The sequence below is a fragment of the Poecile atricapillus genome, chromosome Z (genome assembly GCF_030490865.1).
Source record: "Poecile atricapillus isolate bPoeAtr1 chromosome Z, bPoeAtr1.hap1, whole genome shotgun sequence".
Classification (NCBI taxonomy): domain Eukaryota; kingdom Metazoa; phylum Chordata; class Aves; order Passeriformes; family Paridae; genus Poecile; species Poecile atricapillus.
Genome location: NC_081289.1, coordinates 17,566,253 through 17,585,236, shown reverse-complemented (window position 1 = coordinate 17,585,236; position 18,984 = coordinate 17,566,253). Strand labels below are relative to the sequence as shown.

The following is an 18,984-nucleotide window of genomic DNA, read 5'->3' as shown; positions in this document are numbered from 1 at the left end:
CAAGGATAATGGGAATTGAATTAATCACTCTTAGGATTAATAAATTTAATCACTGGTTAGGCTATGACAAAACTTAATGGACTCAGTAAATTGGCATTTCTTAATTAAATCTTCCAGAAAAAATTCCTACCTTGGCATTCTTTCCTGGGAGAGGCTTCCCAATAACCACTTCTTTCTTATCAGATCTCTTATCAGTAATTGTGCCAAGCTTATGTAAGTGTGCAGTACAGAGACTGAGCCAGCTGCAGCAGGACATTTCCTGTAACACATGGTAGAGATGAGTGTGTTCTCATGATCACCTAATGTAATGATGTGTGCTGAAAGTAGGTTTTCTGCCCATCAATATTTTACAAAGGCACCAGAATATGCAGTGTTGTCACCATTGTGATGATAAATAGTAATGTGTGTTCTGCCTTAAAAATTAATTATCATGGTGATTTTTCTGAATCTTTTTGTCTGGATTACTGCCTCTTTGGATTCAGAGAGAAACTTGATTGTCTTATCCCTGTACATACATTTTGACCTGCCAAGTTTTCCAGTTCAGGGAAAAAATTGGAATGCTACAGATGTACCTTCCTGTTATTGAAATTAAAAATAAGAAAACTGAGTAAGTACTATTTCATCTGGAATTTATCAAGATGATACAAAACTACAGTTTTAAAGTGAATATGTTTATAATGTACATCTAGGCATGTTTCCAGCATTCCAAAATTAAGTGTCAAATTTGGCCATTGTGTAACTAAAAGGACATAAACCAATTGCTGTTATAGTGGTGGGTTTAGTCCTTTTCCTTGGCTTGTCTAGTTCTCTAAATATATCACTTCAGAACACATGGTGTGTAACCCCCTCTTTATTGTCATCAGAAAAGAAACACACCCATGATAATTATTCAGTGAAATTACTGCATGCTTGCAGCTTGTGCATGTGTGTAAGAAAGGTGGGGGTTTGATGATGGTTTATGGATAGGAAAAGTGAGGAAGAGATCTGCCTTGATAACTTTCTTCATGCTTCTCTCTGCAATAGCAGACATAAACCAAATTTTAATTTTTTTTTTAAAAGCAGATGCAGCCATTCTATACTACTTTTTCTTTTTGGTTAACCACAGGAAAGTGGATTTATATTTAGAGTGTTTTCAATTCTGTCCTTAGCTGATTAGTGTAATTATAGTTAAACCTAACAAAAAGTTGGTTTATACTGATCTGTCTCTCTTCCAAGAGAATAATGATAGTAGTGGAGTTTTTCTGCAGAAATGTTTTAACAAAGACTGGAAAAAAGTTAATTTTCTCTTAAATATCTGAAATGTCTTTTTTCTGTGAAAGCCTTAAGAAAGTCACCCTGCTTTTCTTTTCACAGGTGGTGACAAAGTGATAGATGTCATAGATGTAGCAAGACAAGCAGACAGTAAAATGAAGCTCCATAATTACATTAAATACTTCACAAATCCTGACCGACCCAAAGTATTGAATGTGATCAGCCTGGAATTCTCGGACACAAAGTGAGTATTGACTTCAATTCCTTGAATGTAGGAAGTGGTTTTCACAAAGCTGAACAATATGTGTAGGAATATAATGCCTGTAGTGGGAAAGACAGGAGGAGGTGTATTTTATGTAGACAGCCATTGTCATGTAATGTAGGTATAAAACATATTTATTAGTTCATAAGTAATGTCTTTGTAGGAAGCTGTCATTTAAAAAGAGATATGCTTACTCCTGCTTATATTAACAGTTCTTTTTTGTTTGTTTTTTAAAAGGATGTCTGAATTAGTGGAAGTACCAGACATTGCCAGAAAGCTTTCATGGGTGGAAAACTATTGGCCAGATGATTCTGTCTTCCCTAAGCCTTTTGTTCAGAAGTATTGCTTAATGGGTGTCCAGGACAGCTATACAGATTTTCATATTGATTTTGGAGGAACATCAGTTTGGTACCACGTTCTCTGGGTATGAGTACTTCTTGATTTACTGAATCACAGAATTTGCTCTTTTGGAAGGAACCCATCAGGACTGGCCCTGTCCAGGACATGCCAAGAGTCACACCATGTACCTGAGAGCATTGTCCAAATGCCTCTTCAGCTCTGTCAGGCTTGGTGCTATGATCAGTTTCCTGGGGAGCCTGTTCCAGAGCCCAACCACCCCTTGGATGTCTATGACTGTGAAACAAAAGTCGTTCAGTGTGTAGCCTTCTGTTGTGGCATTATCACCTGCATGAAACCTCGTGCTTGCAATGCTTGAAAGGGAATTACTGATCTCTGGTGTTGCATTTTTATGCTTTTATTTTAGCATGCTGTCGGTGACTTGTAGGCTGTAATTGGTTGACTGATGACTTTAGTAGACTTGTGGGTGATACAGTGAGGTTTTAGTAGGAAAACAAAAAGATTAAATTAAAATCATTGGCATATTCAATTTTCTATTCTCACAAATTTGACCATGTGTATGTCATAGAAGAGGCAAAGTCTTCTTTGGTAGGTGTGTGCATATCCATGAATTGTTTATAAAAATTGGATTGTTTTTGTAGTCCAGTGAAAAGTTGGTTGGTTTGTTTGCTTCCTTTAGATCATAAGACATCACCTGGTTAATATGCTGTATTTAAGCTCTTGGTGGATTGCATTTGTGAGACACTGGGCTGGGAAGCTTGAACATGCCATAGTGAGAAGATGGAATATTTTAGGTCAATCTGTTACTCTGTTAGGAGTGACTCAGAGGTTGTAGTGTACCTCCAGGAAGTACAACATTGATGTAGGAAAACATAAATTTATTTATTTGGTATATTTATCTAATAGGGTGAGAAGATATTCTATTTGATCAAGCCCACTGATGAAAATTTGGCTCTCTACGAGTCCTGGAGTTCATCTGTCACCCAGAGTGAAGTATATTTTGGGGACAAGGTTGACAAGTGTTACAAGTGTGTTGTGAAGCAAGGACACACTTTATTTGTTCCAACAGGTAAGATTTTACTCTTGCTATTAGGACTTAGCATGTTTAATCACCAGGAATTATGATTATTATAAAATAATTGCATTATCAACATTGGGTATCCTCTAAAATTATGGATGAGAGGGAATAATAAAAAAATTAGAAATTTAGATTTTCAAACCAAGTAATTAGCTTTTAAGACTGGCTGACAATCATAACAATTATCAGGGAATGAAAGGGTATTTGTTACCCAATTAGAAGACAACAAATTAAAGTTGAATTTGATTATCAGGGAAGTAGTTCCAATTAATAGAACACAGATTGTTCTCTATTTGATAAGTATCAGACTGAATTCTTACCCTAATTTTATAATACAATTTTATTTTTTACAGATTTCAGTATTGCAAGGCCTACTCGGCCTAATTATTACAAAAAAACATCACATAGACTTCTTATGCTGTGGGCTAGTGTATTAAGAATACAAGTTGGGTGGGTTTTTTTGGTTTGCTTTTATTGTGAGAAATGCCAAAACAATTCAATTTCTTTAATAAAAGACAAAACACAGAGAAATGCTTAAAAAAAAAACCCTCATGCTGCTCAAATTCCCGAATACCATAAGCTTACAAGTCTTTAATAAATCAAACCATATTTTGCCAAAAAGTGACGGCCAGGTTTTGGTATTGTTGCTTATCCTACCTATTCCTATAAATGCTTTTTATTATTTTATCATTAAAAATTTGTACTGTTGGGTACTGTCTTTTTTCTGGAGGGGGGAAAGAAAGCTTTGAATACGTGGAATAGGGAAATGGTTTAAAATTCTACTTCTGGAAGAAGCCTTGAAGATTATGATCAGTACGTTATTCCATCCTGCACTTTCTAGACTACTTCATTTTTCTCATAGCTCAGTTCTGTACCTGTGAGGTTCAGGGATTACTGTTCTCGTTCACAGCTTGTGCAGAATAGGTACTATCTGATGAGGTCCTCTGTGTGCTCTTGACATTCCTGAACAGCCAGAGCTTTTAAAACCATGTATTTCCAGCAAGAGATAGCATTAATTGTCCATGTAAGTTCGTACATCTAGGAACAGAGAAAGCAGAATTACAGAATGAAGAACTTTGTGACTCACAGAAAATAGTTAGCTGCTTTCTAAGTGATCAGCTGAATCTGAGCTATCACTGTAATGTGACCATGAAGAAAAGTATCATCAGATGATAATTTCTCATGTGTACATGTATTTCAACATGTGTACACATAAAAAGATACTTTCAAATACAAATATGTATCTACACATGTGCATGTATGTGTATAACACATACTTTTTCACATACATATAATGGAGTACAGTGGAAAAACCTGTAAATGAAATTAGATTTCAAGACAGGTGTTTAAAAAAATGGGAAATTCGGTAAGACTGAGTAAAGACTTTGAAAAAAACAAAACCCTGATCTCTGGTGAAAACCACTTGCTGTTTCTGCTTGCACTGATGCTAGTGGATGTCATAATTATTTTATAATCTTGGAAATATGTTCAGAGTAGTTTTCTGATCTTAAGTTAATCTTGCATACAAGTGAATAGCATCAACTGGGAGGCTCTTTAGAATTATTTAAATATTATTCAAGATATTCTGTGTGCTTTACACCAGATTTTTATTCCTTGTTATGTAGACCTTGATCAAAAGTGCAGCATAAAAATGGCAGGCAGGAATATAAAAAAATTAAAGTCTTAAGTTGATACAGGTATGCCACAAAACTGCTCATTTATTATCTGAATCAGGGCATGAATTTAATGCTAGTTTGTAATATGTAGTTGTTTGTGATTTGGTCTGATCTTTCCTCAAATTGAGAAGCTGTGTTTGTCCATCTTGCCTACACTCAGTGAAACCATGAAGTAGTCCGCAAATGTCTGGCCAACTCATGCAAAATCAGAACAAAGAGCTTGACAAAGAGAGTCTACTTGTAGTTTACTTACATTAAAGCTCCACAGTATAAATTCCATAAATAACTGTTTTTAATCAGGAACCTCATGTAATGTGTTCTTTTGTGTACTTAGTTGAAATTATCCAGTAGTAATTAGCTAGATCAATAGCATAATGTTGGCCCTGCTTTACCATGTTGAATAGTGGATTTCATAAGGACAATATTTCAATTATGTGACAAACTTTATAGTGTGTCTAGACTGGGTTTTAAACTGAACATAATTTCACTTGACTTAGAATGACTGTATTTAGAATAATTTATGGGACCACTTCTGAATTCCTATTTGAGAAACTTCAGTATTGCTAAATGACTTTATGTTGTGCAAACAACCCAGTTACTGTAAGCAACATGTAAATATTGAAAGACACATAATTTTGTTTTATTTTTATGACTTGACCTTTTGTTCAGTATATTTTTTCCCCTCCTGAGTTGTTTATATTTGTGGATTGGAGTGAAAACTTTTGGAGTTTTTACTTGAAAAGTTGGCTTTGCAACCTTACCGCCCCCTCCCAGTGATAAATGTTTTAAACTTAATTATTTCAGAAAGCTACCGTTCCACTAGATTTCTGAAAAACTGTAGTTTGCATGTTGTTAAAATTTAGATTATTTGTTCCTAGCACAGAATACAAATCTGTTTGCTTTTTATTCTTTCAGGAGCAGGATTTTTACTTATATGCGTATTTAAAAACAGTCTCAGAATCATTCATACGTATGTATTGAGTTTCACAATCTGTCATTGCAGGCTGGATTCACGCTGTGCTCACATCTCAGGATTGTATGGCTTTTGGAGGAAACTTTTTGCACAACCTCAACATTGGCATGCAGCTCAGGTTAGTCTCAGCTCTTGCTGTACTTGTTCCCCAGTAAGTAGGATATTCTTTTCATAGAGATTCTTCTTCATGCGCCTAACCAGGATTAAATTGGTACAGGCTCTCTAACAGATAATAGTGGCATTTTCAGTTAGAATGTATCAAGCACATTCTCTTATTTTACTTCTGCAAAGTTTGTTTCAATAGCAAAATGAAGGCTGTGCAAGAATTTAAGTGACTAAAAGGAGGAAAAAAAAGAAAATTCTACTTTGGAGATTAGTATAAGTGAGTAAAAGAAAACTAAGCAAGCCCAGGTGTGCGACACTGAGTTGAAATGAGCATCCTCAAGTCAGCATTGCTCTAAGGGCAGCTGTATTTAGTTTTTGTCCAAGATGTAGAGCTGTCTTCTAAACATATTGTTTTTATTTATTACAGTGGAATCCCGATAAAATTCCATCTGTTAAAAGATCACACATTGGGTTTGTATCCTAGTTTTATGAAGTCCAACTTTATTCTTAGAAGTGCCGCAGTCAAACTTGATAAGGTCAGAGCCTGAATGAGACCAGAGTTCAATCTTGTCTGTGGTCTTGTTGGGGTTTAACTATGTGGTACTTGACTTCTTTTATTTATCATGGCCATGGTTATTTTATTTCATTTTATTTTGGACATTGTGTCAATTTGAATGATTACATAGTTGAATAATGAATTTCATAATTAAAACATTCATGTTTTGTAATATTTGCATTTATTCAGGTGTTATGAAATGGAGAAGAGGCTTAAAACCCCGGATCTTTTCAAATTTCCTTTCTTTGAAGCCATCTGTTGGTTTGTGGCCAAAAACTTACTGGAAACATTGAAAGGTAATGCTTGTTTTGTTTTAAGAGATTCACATGTATCTGCTTTTAGAATTCTTTTTCTCTTATGTGATAATGGACCATAGCATCAGTTTTGTTTTTTTCTCCCAGGCTTCTTTCATATCTTTTAAGATCTTTAAATATCTTTTGATAGTCTTTGGGCAAATAGTTAATGAAATGATCCCACTAACTTGTATCTATGGGTTTCTTCGTGGTGGCTTCACAGCCAAACAAGAAAATTTTCTTGTACTTCTGCAATTTTCTGTGACCTTTCCAGTCACAGTGCCTGTTGTCCTCTGCTCCTGGTTTTGAAAGGAAAGATGTCTTTGAGGGCTTTTGTAGGAAAGATGCATCAGTTCCTATGAGCTGTGTTAAATCTCTTATATTAGTGCTTTTCCAAGAGGTGTCTCAACAGCCTCCACTTCTTAACAGCTGCTGTTCTTTTCCAAACTTCCTCATCTACTCCTTAATTACTGTATTTGTACCCATCTATATTTGAGAGGGTGCCTATCTGACTTCACCTTCTTTTCCTCAAGTATCTTGCCCTCTGCTTGCTCTATTTGATCTTAATAATATGATCTATTTCGAAAGATAGAAGTCAACCTTCAGGGGAGGCTACTGAATTCAACTTCTGTTTTGGAAGAACAGAATCCCATGTAACCTTTTCTGATGTGGAAACAGTACAAGTTATTGAAAATTATTTCATCTCCTTTCAGCAAATTAAAGCACTGAACAACCGTTGATTCCTAAATGAGCATTTAAAGTCTCGGGGTGACCCTAGAGCAACTCAGAAATCTTACCAAACAGAACAAACTTGCAGAAAACTTTTCCTTCCAGAAAGAGTATTTTTATCTTCAAAGCTTGCTTTGGTTTGTCTCATTCATGCATATTTAATGTTTACAAACTTGTCAGGAGCCATAGGGGCTGTGTTCCTGCTGGAAAAGCAGTGGAACATGTATGTTTCTGTAAGATCTAGGTAACTATAAACGGTGTCTGTTCACCCCACTCTTCCCTCTCCCCTTTTTGTCATGTGACTCCTTGGGAGCCTCTTGTGGGCTTGTCTCATGTTATGTTTAATCTTTAGTTTAGCAGATGTTTTTGTCACTGAACAACACTATGACCTATAAACATCATAAAAAATAAAAATGGATGTTTCCATGGCTAGGGTGAAGTTTACATTGGATTTTGGCATCAAGACTCACATGAATTAGGTGTTTGCTAGTCAGAATCCATAATTTTATGAGTAAAGGATGATGCCAATTTGGTTTTGTGGGGTAATGGTGATGTCCAACTATTAGCAGTACTTCTTATGAAATTCGGGTCAGTAAGCAAAATCAACACAGCATGTCTTTCTGCTTCTCAATATAAAATATATATAACAAATAATATTAATATAAAATGGTAACAGGGTCACAAACATTTTGTTTTTGACTTTCTGTTAGCAGAAAGTGTTTCATGATAAGTATTATTACATTCACCTAAATATTTTTCCTTAATTCTTGGGGTTTCAAAATAGGCAATGTGTGCTGTTGTCAATGTATGCTGTACCCATTAATTTGAATTACTTTAAGTTCATGCAGTTGTTTCTATTGCATCTAAAAAATTCAGCCTGTGGTACTCCATTTTATTCTTAAAATTTTATAAACTGAGTCAGCTAATGGCCAGGGAGATTTCTGCTGCCATTACCTCTCATACCCTTTAACAAGTAGAAGGCCTCTGAGAGAAGAGCAGCTGTTTACTCACAGAACCTTCATTTTTTTGCCAGCTTCCTAATACATTATCCATAAGAATAGTGTTTCATTAGTGTATTCTTTAAAGGGACTAAAATGAGCCTAATGGTTCTAGTGTTGATCCACTTGCTATTGACAAGTGGAAATATTTGTCAGGAACATGAGGAGAGGTTTTAATCTGCTTTTGGCTGTTTATGGAGGATTTGTCTTTTCCCTTCTTTTTTTACCCCCTTTATTCATGCTTTATCATGAAGCAAAAGACAGAATGAAAAAGAATTGCAATCAGTTGGGAACACCAGCTTCCCTAAGAAGAGAAGCTTCTGAAACAGAGTGGTTTCCACCCCCTGTCCCTTTGATTTTGGGAGTAAAAATGATGTAAACCGTGTGAGGGAGGACTGTGATAATTGGAAGAGTGACAAAAAAGTGTTTGGGAAGTAGAAATATGCTAGTGTGAGCCATTTGCATATGTATGGAGATAAGCAATGCAAATTCTAATTTAGAGATACATCCCACATCCTGCTGGTCTTCTTTGACTAAAATATTTCTCAATGAAATAGAAGTGATTTCTTTCTTCAAATATGTTTTTTTTTGTTCTGTATTTTAGATCTGGGTTCTTTTTCCCTAAATGACCTTTAGTATGTTGTAAACAAACCCTAATTCATACAAGCACAAGTTAAAAAAAAAAAAAAAGGTTTTATGTAGAATCACTTAAGGGTTGGATTTGTTTTTAACATGGTCATTCTTATTACAGTATGCACATAAAAGCAGGATGCCATGTTTCATTTGCATGCACAATTTTTCCTTTACTGTGCTGTTGCACAATGGCAACTTTATTGGCTGAAAGGTAGGTATCATTCTATTGTTTTCTGTCTTGAAGTGTTCCTAAATTGGTTTCTGTATCCTTTTTAGAACTGAGGGAAGATGGTTTCCAGCCTCCAAGTTATTTAGTGCAAGGAGTGAAGGCTTTACTTACTGCTTTAAAATTATGGATGAAAAAGGAAGTAAGTATTAGTGATTTTGTTTGCTATTTTGGTGAGCTCTGTTTTGATTTAGAACTAAGTAAAGGTTTATGCCCTTTTAAAGTTCAAGATTATTTTTATCTGTTAATGAGTACTGAAAAAGCCTATTGAAAGTACATACTGCTGATTTGGGGAAGAATCATAATGACAATTTCATATTCCGTGATGCTAATAAAGTCTATTAGACCATTTAATAAGTTCAAGTATTGTACCTGATTGAAGTAGAATCTTGCTTTACCTCAGGATGGCGTAAGAATGCCAGAGGACAAGGTGATAAGGTGGGGCTTTTTCTAAGAAGTGTGTTTATATAGGCAATTAATCCTAGTCTGAGGCAGTGGAGGGATGAAATGCCATGGTGTTTAGCATTTTCCATTCATGTGGTGTGGAAAGCATATTTCAGCTACACCTGCTAAAGAGTCAGTTAAGATTCAGATTGAGGAATATTAACTTCAGTTGGATACTGTCTTTGCTCAACACTGATTGACCCTTGTAAAACCATAAGTGTGCCATCAGGGCTGGCTTTGCTGGTGCTCTTATGTCCAGGAAAGCTTTTTTGTTTCGGCACAGAACGGGGTCTGGTCTAACTCCCTGTGTTTTTTCATGTGCCTATGCTTATAAGCCCTCTTGGAACCAGTGCTCCTGGGAAGTGCTGTTCACTGACAGGCAGTTTGCTTCTGACTGAGGGTATTAATTGTAGTTTGTTGCTGCCTGTGATACTGCCTTGTTGCAAGCCAGACTTGAACTGACTCTGTGGGAGCTCTCTGCTCTTTCTGCCCACAAATTCTTCTTGTAGGAGAACTATTATGCAACATGTATGATAATTGCATAATGCTGCATCCAACAGGATGAGCTCTGTGGAAGTGAACATGAGGTGCAAATGCAGAAGTGTTTTACGTGTGGAATGTGCTGGGCTCCAGCCTGTGTAGCATTACCAATCCCAGATGAAGCTCTGCCAGCCTTCGGAGTTGGTTCTCCAGTGTCTCTTGTTCTCTGCTGTTCTGGATGAGTGCTAGTTAGCAAGCAATGTCACAGTGTTTACAGGATGTTGGGCCTAAGCTGTTAAACCATGTGGGAACCCAAGCCATCTCTGCATCTGTGGCATGGATAAATAAGCAAGCCAAGTGATCAGGCTATTGACCTGAGATCAAACATAGCCTATATAAATCCTTACTTTGATTTGAAATTGCATCCAAATTCCTTTTTTCTAGATTGCCACTGTGTAGTATTGTAGCATTTGTGTTCTGTCTAGTAAGTCATTAAGTATTTTGGAATGTGGAATGTGATATGTTTTCTGCTTCTCTGTGGAAGAAAAATCAATTGCACTTGCTGCATTCTGAACGCTTATTAATGAGACCTATGGGTATTCCCAAACCACTGGATGAACAGACAGCCATTGTGAGTGAAGTGCAGAGCATCAGTGATTTAGCCACAGTGTTGTCTGCATCCCACCAGCTATCATGTTTCATACCTTGCGTCCATTTTCTTCATTGCATTTCATTGCCTACTTTTCTGGCTCCTGCTTCATCCTTGAGCCAGTCTTGCTTTGCAGCAGACCACATGTGTGATAGGTTTGGAATTGTAGGTAGGTGAGGGCAGGAATAGCTTTGTACATTGCTGATGATCTGTTCATGCTGAGGATTTCAGACAGTTCCTGAAAAATGGCAAATATGTTCTGCTCAAATGAGAACCTCTCTCGTGAGCTTTCACATTTGTGTCATGGAGTATGTCTTTTCAACATAGGTGAATTATCCTAGAGGATTGTTTTGTGCCATTTTCTAGAGAATTTCAAACATCTTTTTCTGAGAGAGGGAAGTAGGAAGGATTGAATGGTCCTAAAGTGACCAATAACTTGATGGAAAAAGTATACAGTTTAGTGACAGGGCTGCTGTTTTCTCCAGGGTGAATGTGTAGAGGTATGATACATTCAAAGAATGAACAATGGGAAATAAGAGCAGCTGATTTAATCCTCCCTGTGGAATTAGGGGCACTGAAATGAATAATCATATCATGATTATATGTTGGTGTTGTGTTTTTTTGGGAGGGGAAGAAAGCATTTGTTTTAATGACTGAGAGGAAGCCAGGTTCAATGAAATGCACATAAAGTACTGAATTGCTTCTAGCAATCATTTTGCTGCCGAATCTCATTTTAGAAATGTGGGTAGCTGAAAGTGTTTGGGATATTTTTCCATTGAAATAGTTGGTTACAGGAATTCATGTCAGTCATCTAGCCTGTGTGTTACATGATATTTTATCTGTTTAATTCTAACTAAAAGTGTTCTGAGGGACATTTAAACCACATATGAAATATTTTGCTAAATCTAACTGTAGAGTATTTGGACTTCTACTGTGTGTGTGTGTGAAATCTGTCTCTGATATGGTTTCATAGGGTTAAAGGGAACATAAACTCTTACAGCTTTCTACATTTTTTATAAGGAATAGGTTTTTTTCCTGAGTTGCATTCTCCAACCTATTAGATCTTAAATAAGCTAAGAAGGTAATTTTTAAGAACTGGATGTCAGGAAGATGTCTAAAAAATCTGAATCTTGGTTACTCATGATTATTCTTGATTTGCTCTTGAGATTGAATTTTCATCAGGGTGAAATACCCTTTGTCTTAAGGTATTTTTAAAGTTACGACTCTAATGAATGTTGGAAATATTGCTCTATACTGACCATGGTAAAGGGAAAGAAAGTGATTACTGCAATGAGGGTAAAAAAAATAAGTGATCATCAGTATGGCTTTGTGTCATCTCTTCTTTGGATTCTTGGAGACATTGAGGGATATGTGGTGACTACTAAAGCTTGGACTGGAAGCTACTGTGTGTGTATATTAGTCGTGGCAGTTTACTGTCATTCTGTCATTACAGAAATGAATCTGGGTTTTCTTTTACTTCTATTGTTTTCCCATGTAGTTTTTTTGTATTTCATATTATTTCTGCTTTTATCTGGGGGCAAAAAAATCCCAAACTGAGTATCTTTTCTTCCCCCTTTGCATACAGCTTGTAACAGAACATGCCTTTGAAATTCCAGACAACATTAGGCCTGGGCATCTCATCAAAGAGCTTTCTAAAGTGATTCGTTCTGTAGAGGTAAGAACAGAGGCCACCCTAAGTAAGCCTTCAGAAAATAAACTTTGAATCAGGGAACTCCATCGTAGTTATGCTTCTGATTTACCATATTCACCTTTTTATTTATTTACCATTCATTTAATAATAGAACATCAAGAGGAAAACTGTTTGGAATACTAAACTATGGGTATTTCAGATAAGGAAAATGGATAGTGAGTGCTTTATGTATTTTTTAAAAATTAAAACTAAATTTTTTTTTAGATTTTAATGGTGAAATTATTTGTAGGTTAGTTTTTCTAAAATGTAGCTACTTATGGCTACTTAATTATTGTTAATGTGTTTTTAAAGACTTTCATTTGATAGTCTGTGCATATTTCATTCTGCTATCTACTTGTTAGTTCGGGTCCAGTTGTCATCATTTTGCTCACTCTTCTGTTTGTGGCTGTGTGTTATATAGTCAGTGGGGGAGGGTTTCTTTTTTTTTTTTTGCTTTTTTTTTTTTTTTTTTTTTGCTTTCCCGTACCAGTGTTTTATTCCTTTATTCTTCAGTGATTATTGATTCTTGAAAAATTCTCACATCTCCATGTGAAGAGAATGGATCTGAGGGGATGTGATCTGTTGTGTACAATACATGTCTACCCTGTGCTACCTTCCTGAATAAAACTGTGTTTTGGTGGCACTGGTCTTGTGGAACAGCATAAAAGCCTTAAATGAGAAAGAGGTGCAGTAGAACTAAACTTAAATCCAAGTGAAACATGTAGTTATTTCTCTAAAACATCTAACAATTTTCCTTATAATTTACATTTAATTAGATGAATAAGAAGCAGCACTTAAATATGTGGATTTATTCCTCTGAGACTATTCTGAAAAGTGCTTTTAATTACAGGAGGAAAACAGCAAATTAGTTAAAACTCAGGGAATTCTTGGTGTGTCTCCAACTTCACGATCTTCACATGAAACAGCTTACCCTCACCACTCCAGACGAAGGGTGAGGAAGCTGCGAGACCATGCTACCAAAACTCCTTCTAATCTGGACATCCTGGAACTCCACACTAGGGAGGTACTGAAAAGGCTTGAGATGTCACCATGGGAAGAGGCAAGTATCAACTTATGTGTAAGGAAAAACAAAACCAGAGCAGTTTCCTGATCTCTGTTGAAAAGAAAATGGTTTTAAGATGTGTAAGAATACAGACTAGAACTCTTCGTCATATGAGATATGGATAGATTGTTTCAGAGTGTATGTCAAATGTAAATTGCTTTGAGCTAAGGAAGTTCTGCTTAAGTCAAGTTACTTTCCATTACTGATGTTTCGCTGCCCTTTAAATCAGTTCTGAGGTTCTAATATCAGGGAGCACATACCCAATCTAGCAGCTGCTGTAGCAGTTCCAAGCCCAGCTTCTGGCTTGCCTGAGTCTACTGATATTTCTCCAAAGGAAACATTAAAGGAGTATTATAGGAAAGTTGTATTTATTTCAGGTGCTTCAGGAGAGTATAGATGATTCAGGGAGAAGGCATAGTTGTGAGTTCTTTATGTCCAAACCTGTTTTGTCTGAGCTTTTTTCAGTTGATTATGGAGGTGGTAGCCATCCTAGTAGTGTATTTAATCTTTTATGGAGTGCAGAAAACCAATTAAGTTTATAGGAATAAATAATAATAAAATTGCTTTTACTTCTTTAGGATATCACAAACTCAAAACTGAATGGGAGGTTTAACAAGCCCTTCCAGCCCTCTTCTACAGTACCTGAATGGAGAACAAAAGACAATGATCTTCGCCTTCTGCTGTCAAATGGAAGAATAATTAGGTATAAAGGATTGCTTGTGGATGCTTTTTCCTGGTCATTATGGTCTGGAGTATGCTAATTGTTAATATTTCTATTTCTAGAGCTCTTAAGTTCTTAGCAGTAAGAGGCACATTAGGAATACAGAAGGAATGTCTGTGTCTGCTGTCCCCTAGTGGAGCCGCAGTTAGGGAGTGAAGAAGGGATTCTTTGCATATTCCTTTGTTACAGCATGTCAGTCCTTACTCAGTGGGGTCTGTACTGAAGGGAATGCTTCAAAGTAGAAAAAGTTGTTTTGTATCCACCTTTGAGAGTTGTTCTCATTACAAGTACTCTGGTGTTAAACTTTGTATCTTTATGGAAATGACATTGCATAGGAAGTAAATTCAGAATGAAAAGATGAGCATAAGAGAATGTGTTTTACCTTGAGAGTGTATTGTAACTAATGAAAGGAAAACAATTGCTTCAGGTTTTTAAGAATAAAAACTGACTTTTTTTTTTTTTCCTTGTGAGAAGAGATGAGAGACGTCCATTTACAGATCGAAGTCTTTACACAGCGGACAGTGAAGATGAAGATGACAGGACAAGGTCGAAAAAGACAGCTGTTAAGGTAGAAGACCAGCCCTCAGGGTTTGAAGGAGAAGGGAATGCAGATGCCCAGAAGCCACTGAACAGTAAGATTTTCTCCAAGTCATATCAGTTGATTTTGATGGTCTCAGTGAGGGTGTAGCATTTGTAATATTTCAGTCAGACTAACTTAAGTATAAAGAGGATAAAGAAATAAATCAGAGGAGTAATATTAGAAGTTACACAAAACATTTCTTAAATATTATCTGTCTACTGAAGAAGCTAAGAGGATAGAGATGAAAAGTAAAACTTGCCTTTTTATGTTAGTGCTGTGAATGCTGTTATGCTATTGAATGCTATGTACAGCATTTTTCACAGTGGAGATTTAATTGATGTTCTGGATGAGTATTTGTTATTCTGGATCCGCTTCATAATGTCAGAATTATGATTTTGTTTTTAAAACTAAAATACACCTCATTGTGAAAAGCTCATCCCATCAATTCACTGTAGTTTCAATTCACTGAAAGATGTAGCTAATCTTAAAAAACTACTGAAAGATGTAGCTAATTTTAAAATTGTCTTATATTTTACTTTTCCTGTTCATTTTGACAATTTCATAGTTGATCATACAGTTTTATATGCTTTACTAATGAATTGCTTTTTTTATACAAGTGATAAGACATAATTTCACATAAATAAAATCTTATGCATTCAACCTTTGTAATCTGCAAGGTTTGGAAAGAATTTAGGTAACCTGTAAAACACTTCAACTCCACTTTCCAGTGCTTTAAACCACCCTTCACTAGGAGGTAATCTTTTTTGGTCTTTTGGTAGCCTCAGGCCCTCCTGCCAAATATTCAGCAGTGATGATCACACAATGTATTAGTAAAGTAAAAATATTGAATGCCTGTTGCCCATGCCTATTTTATCTGTGTGCAGTGAGAATTAGTCCTTGACATAGCTGTTCAGCTCTCTGCTTAATTTTAAGTCACATCCTTTCACATAGAGCTTAAAAGGGCTCAGAAGGTGTGCACTAAGAAACTGAAGTCAGCACTTAAAAGATGGTAAGACTCCTCTGGAGACTTACAGTTCCCTGAGTTTCCTGTACAGCAGTCCATAACATTTGACTCTGCTGTCAGCCTGAAAAAAATATTTAATTATTTTCATTAAGAAAGCAAGCTAAAATCCCTCTTGACTCTGCTTCCAGGTGTCACAGAGGACAGTATGAAAAAACCTGCACATGAAAGAAGTCTCTCTTGGGTATTCTTGAAACAGGGCAAGCAGTTTGTTGAGTGAAGGCTTACTGTAGTGGTTTTGCACTTCCAAAATTAAACTAAGTAAATCAAACTAAATTTTGCACTTGAATCAAAGATTAAATCATACAGAGAAATGGTAACTTTTCTTCAAAATTATTGCTCTTATTTGATACAGAATGAGTATGTCAGTGAATATACAAATGTCGTAAATGTACTTAGAATTAGAAGTGAATGTTGAGATTGTTCTTCCAAAAATTGAGCACTCAGGACTATTGCTGATATTTTTAATTGAATCTTGAGTGTCTTCAGACTTCCCTGTTACCTATGTGTGATTATTTTACCTTAACTGAGACTCTAGAGAGAGAGGGGAAAGACATTGTCTGCAGAGAATTCCAGAAGAGGAATTACCTGTTCCTGTAACAGCTGCCAATTTGCATTTTTCTTATTGGGATTGAGGCCAAGAGGAATGTCCACAGACAGATGCCTTTAAACAGATCAAGCTCTGTTGAGCTTTGTGTGCCAAGATCCTGGTTTTAAATGGTGACCTAGTATTAGCAGAGGGACAAAGTTCAAGTGCTGTCCTTAATTGAGCAAGGTAATTTGTGTGGATGAAGATGGTTTGAGATTTTTCTTAATTCACAGTGTCTTAGACTGATCTCACAGATAATGACTACTCTCATTCACCCCATTTTGGGAATATTTCTCTTTGTCTTTGGAGGCATGCAGAGACATTTATTTTCTTGGAAAAGATAGTAGTCTAAAGGAAAATTCTTTTGTTCTCTAAAATTATGTTTTCTGTATTGTTCCTGCTGTTTCTTATCCTAGAATCTTAATTGCTTTTTTGAAATGAGCCAAAGGCATGAGTTATTGTCAGAAATCCCTTGGGTTGTGTTGAGCTGCAGTAATTAAAAATATTAATTTTATTGTTATATGTTGAGCATTACTTTATATAGCTTCATTTCCTATGCAGTGGTGTTGGTCATTTAATGTGCTTGGATATTGCTCGTGGTTCTTTCTAATACTGTCTTAGGTTTAGTTAGTCTTCTCTAGCTGTTCAATTTACTCGCTTTCTGATGAGAAGTCTCTTTTAGCTTTCTTCTGCTGCTGAAAGTGATTATCACTGTGCAGTGTTTAGAAATCAGTAGTATCCCTTGAAGTATATTTATTACCTAATTGTGATCTTTGCCACAGTCTTCAATAGGAGCAAACCTCAACTAGAATTGCAATGTATACATAGTTACAGGTACATCTCTTATTATTGCATAATTATAGTTAGGAAGAATTGTGTTCTTTTATATGGTTTCATATAAAACTATGCTGAAAACAAACCAACATTTCAATTTTACTTGTCTTCAATCTAGTGATTATTTCTGATTTGTGCAGCTTTTCTTTCAGCATTGTTTCATATGGAACTATAAATACTTTAAAAAATTATATTCCTTTCTTTAGACCCTATTTTCTTGACACACAGTCATAATTTTTTTACCCTATTTTGCTTTTCTCTGAAAAACTAGTGCTACTTGAACTGCACATTGTCATCTTTAATGAATTTGTACTTAATCAAGATTTTTGCTGCAGCCTTGACACAGGTATACATACTGCTCCCTGGCCTTGAGCCTTGGAATCCAAAGACTTAGAAATGTGTTTCCTGCTTGTCATTCTTTGGGACAAATGCAGTCTTTTAAGGGTATGTGCTGGTGAGAGCTGATCTGACTCCAGCCTGTACAAAAAAGCAGAAACTGCCCAAGGTTCCCTTTCTGGAGTGGGTGCTCTGTGGAAGAAAGAAACATAAACTCCTGCTACACCTGACTTCTCTTCCTGTCTTCATCAGCTCAATTGTTTCAGGAGGCTATTGGTCAGCAGTAGACAACTCATTGTTGTCCTAAGCAAACTTGTGAACCAGATCATTGTGTGCATTTGCCTTTGTTTACAGACTGTTAAAACCAAAATGTGTTTCTTGGGTTTTGCTTCAAAAAATAATTACTAAATTTTAATGTAGTAGATGTTGTGTCTTATATTTTAATTCTTCTCTCTGCAGTGTTCTTTGAAAGTGTGAAATCAGAACTCAGGAATGGATCCTCAGAGTACTCTGATATTTCTGATTCAGAAGAATCTGAGCCTGATTGCACTACACAGGTACCTCTAGAAAAAAGTCTCAGAAATTAATGAAGCAATTAAATATAATTTTGCTCATGTACATCAGATTTATCTGGTCAAAGTTTGTGTTAAAGCGGCATAACAAAGTATTTAATTCTTGTTCTTTAATTATTGTTGAGATTAATATCTCAACCAATATCCTGCTTCATTCTTCATTTATTCTAGTGCTGAGAAAAAAGATAAGATATGCTATCTTGCCAAATTTTATCTTCTTTGTCATTGAGGTGGGGTTGGCAGAGGATGAGCCCTGTTCTGGAATAAGCAAAGTCTGAGAAAAGTCAGATCCTAGTTGCTTTATTATTTCTTTGATAACAAGTCTAAATTTCATCATTCGAATTATGTGTACCTACTATACAGTTTCATTTTAGAGCATAGTTAATAGGAAACAATCTTACAGGTGTACAGTTTTATAAACAACCTGAAGTGGCTAAATCCTATTCAGGGATTTTAGACTATTGGAAATAGATGGGAATCCTCTGTTTGAGGGTCTAGATTGTGGTCATTGCTTCAGAATTAATGAAGTATGAATGCATTTATGTACATATGCATATATGTATAGATATTTACAAATATTTTTTAATACAAATTTTAAAATTATGACATGTGTATGTGTCTATAAATACTTCAGTTATTTTTTCATTTGCAAATTGGATTTGTCCTTAGTAATTAAAATTTTTATTAGTTAGTGGTAAGGTGAAGTGATTACTTCACATTTTTGTTTCATGCTTCTGGAAGGCTAATGCCTTGGTCTTTCTTTCAATTGTCAGCCTATTATATGATTTTACAAGAAGTCTTCAAATTCCTGCTTTTCCATGCTGGTCAAGGTTTTATTTTGTTACTTGCTGTCTTTCATCATTACCTA

The 18,984-nt window shown here is 35.8% G+C and overlaps 1 protein-coding gene across 1 annotated transcript in view; it reads left to right on the top strand.

Annotated features, from left to right (window-relative positions):
* Positions 1-18,984, top strand: part of LOC131593001 (lysine-specific demethylase 7A-like) — a 61,666-nt gene that overhangs the window by 33,406 nt on the left and 9,276 nt on the right. The window contains exons 5-15 of the mRNA XM_058865086.1: positions 1,354-1,495; positions 1,751-1,937; positions 2,777-2,939; positions 5,628-5,715; positions 6,448-6,554; positions 9,188-9,279; positions 12,296-12,385; positions 13,251-13,460; positions 14,042-14,166; positions 14,659-14,816; positions 18,004-18,101. Of these exons, the coding sequence (XP_058721069.1) occupies positions 1,354-1,495; positions 1,751-1,937; positions 2,777-2,939; positions 5,628-5,715; positions 6,448-6,554; positions 9,188-9,279; positions 12,296-12,385; positions 13,251-13,460; positions 14,042-14,166; positions 14,659-14,816; positions 18,004-18,101 (1,460 nt within the window). The remainder of the gene's footprint in view (positions 1-1,353; positions 1,496-1,750; positions 1,938-2,776; positions 2,940-5,627; positions 5,716-6,447; positions 6,555-9,187; positions 9,280-12,295; positions 12,386-13,250; positions 13,461-14,041; positions 14,167-14,658; positions 14,817-18,003; positions 18,102-18,984) is intronic.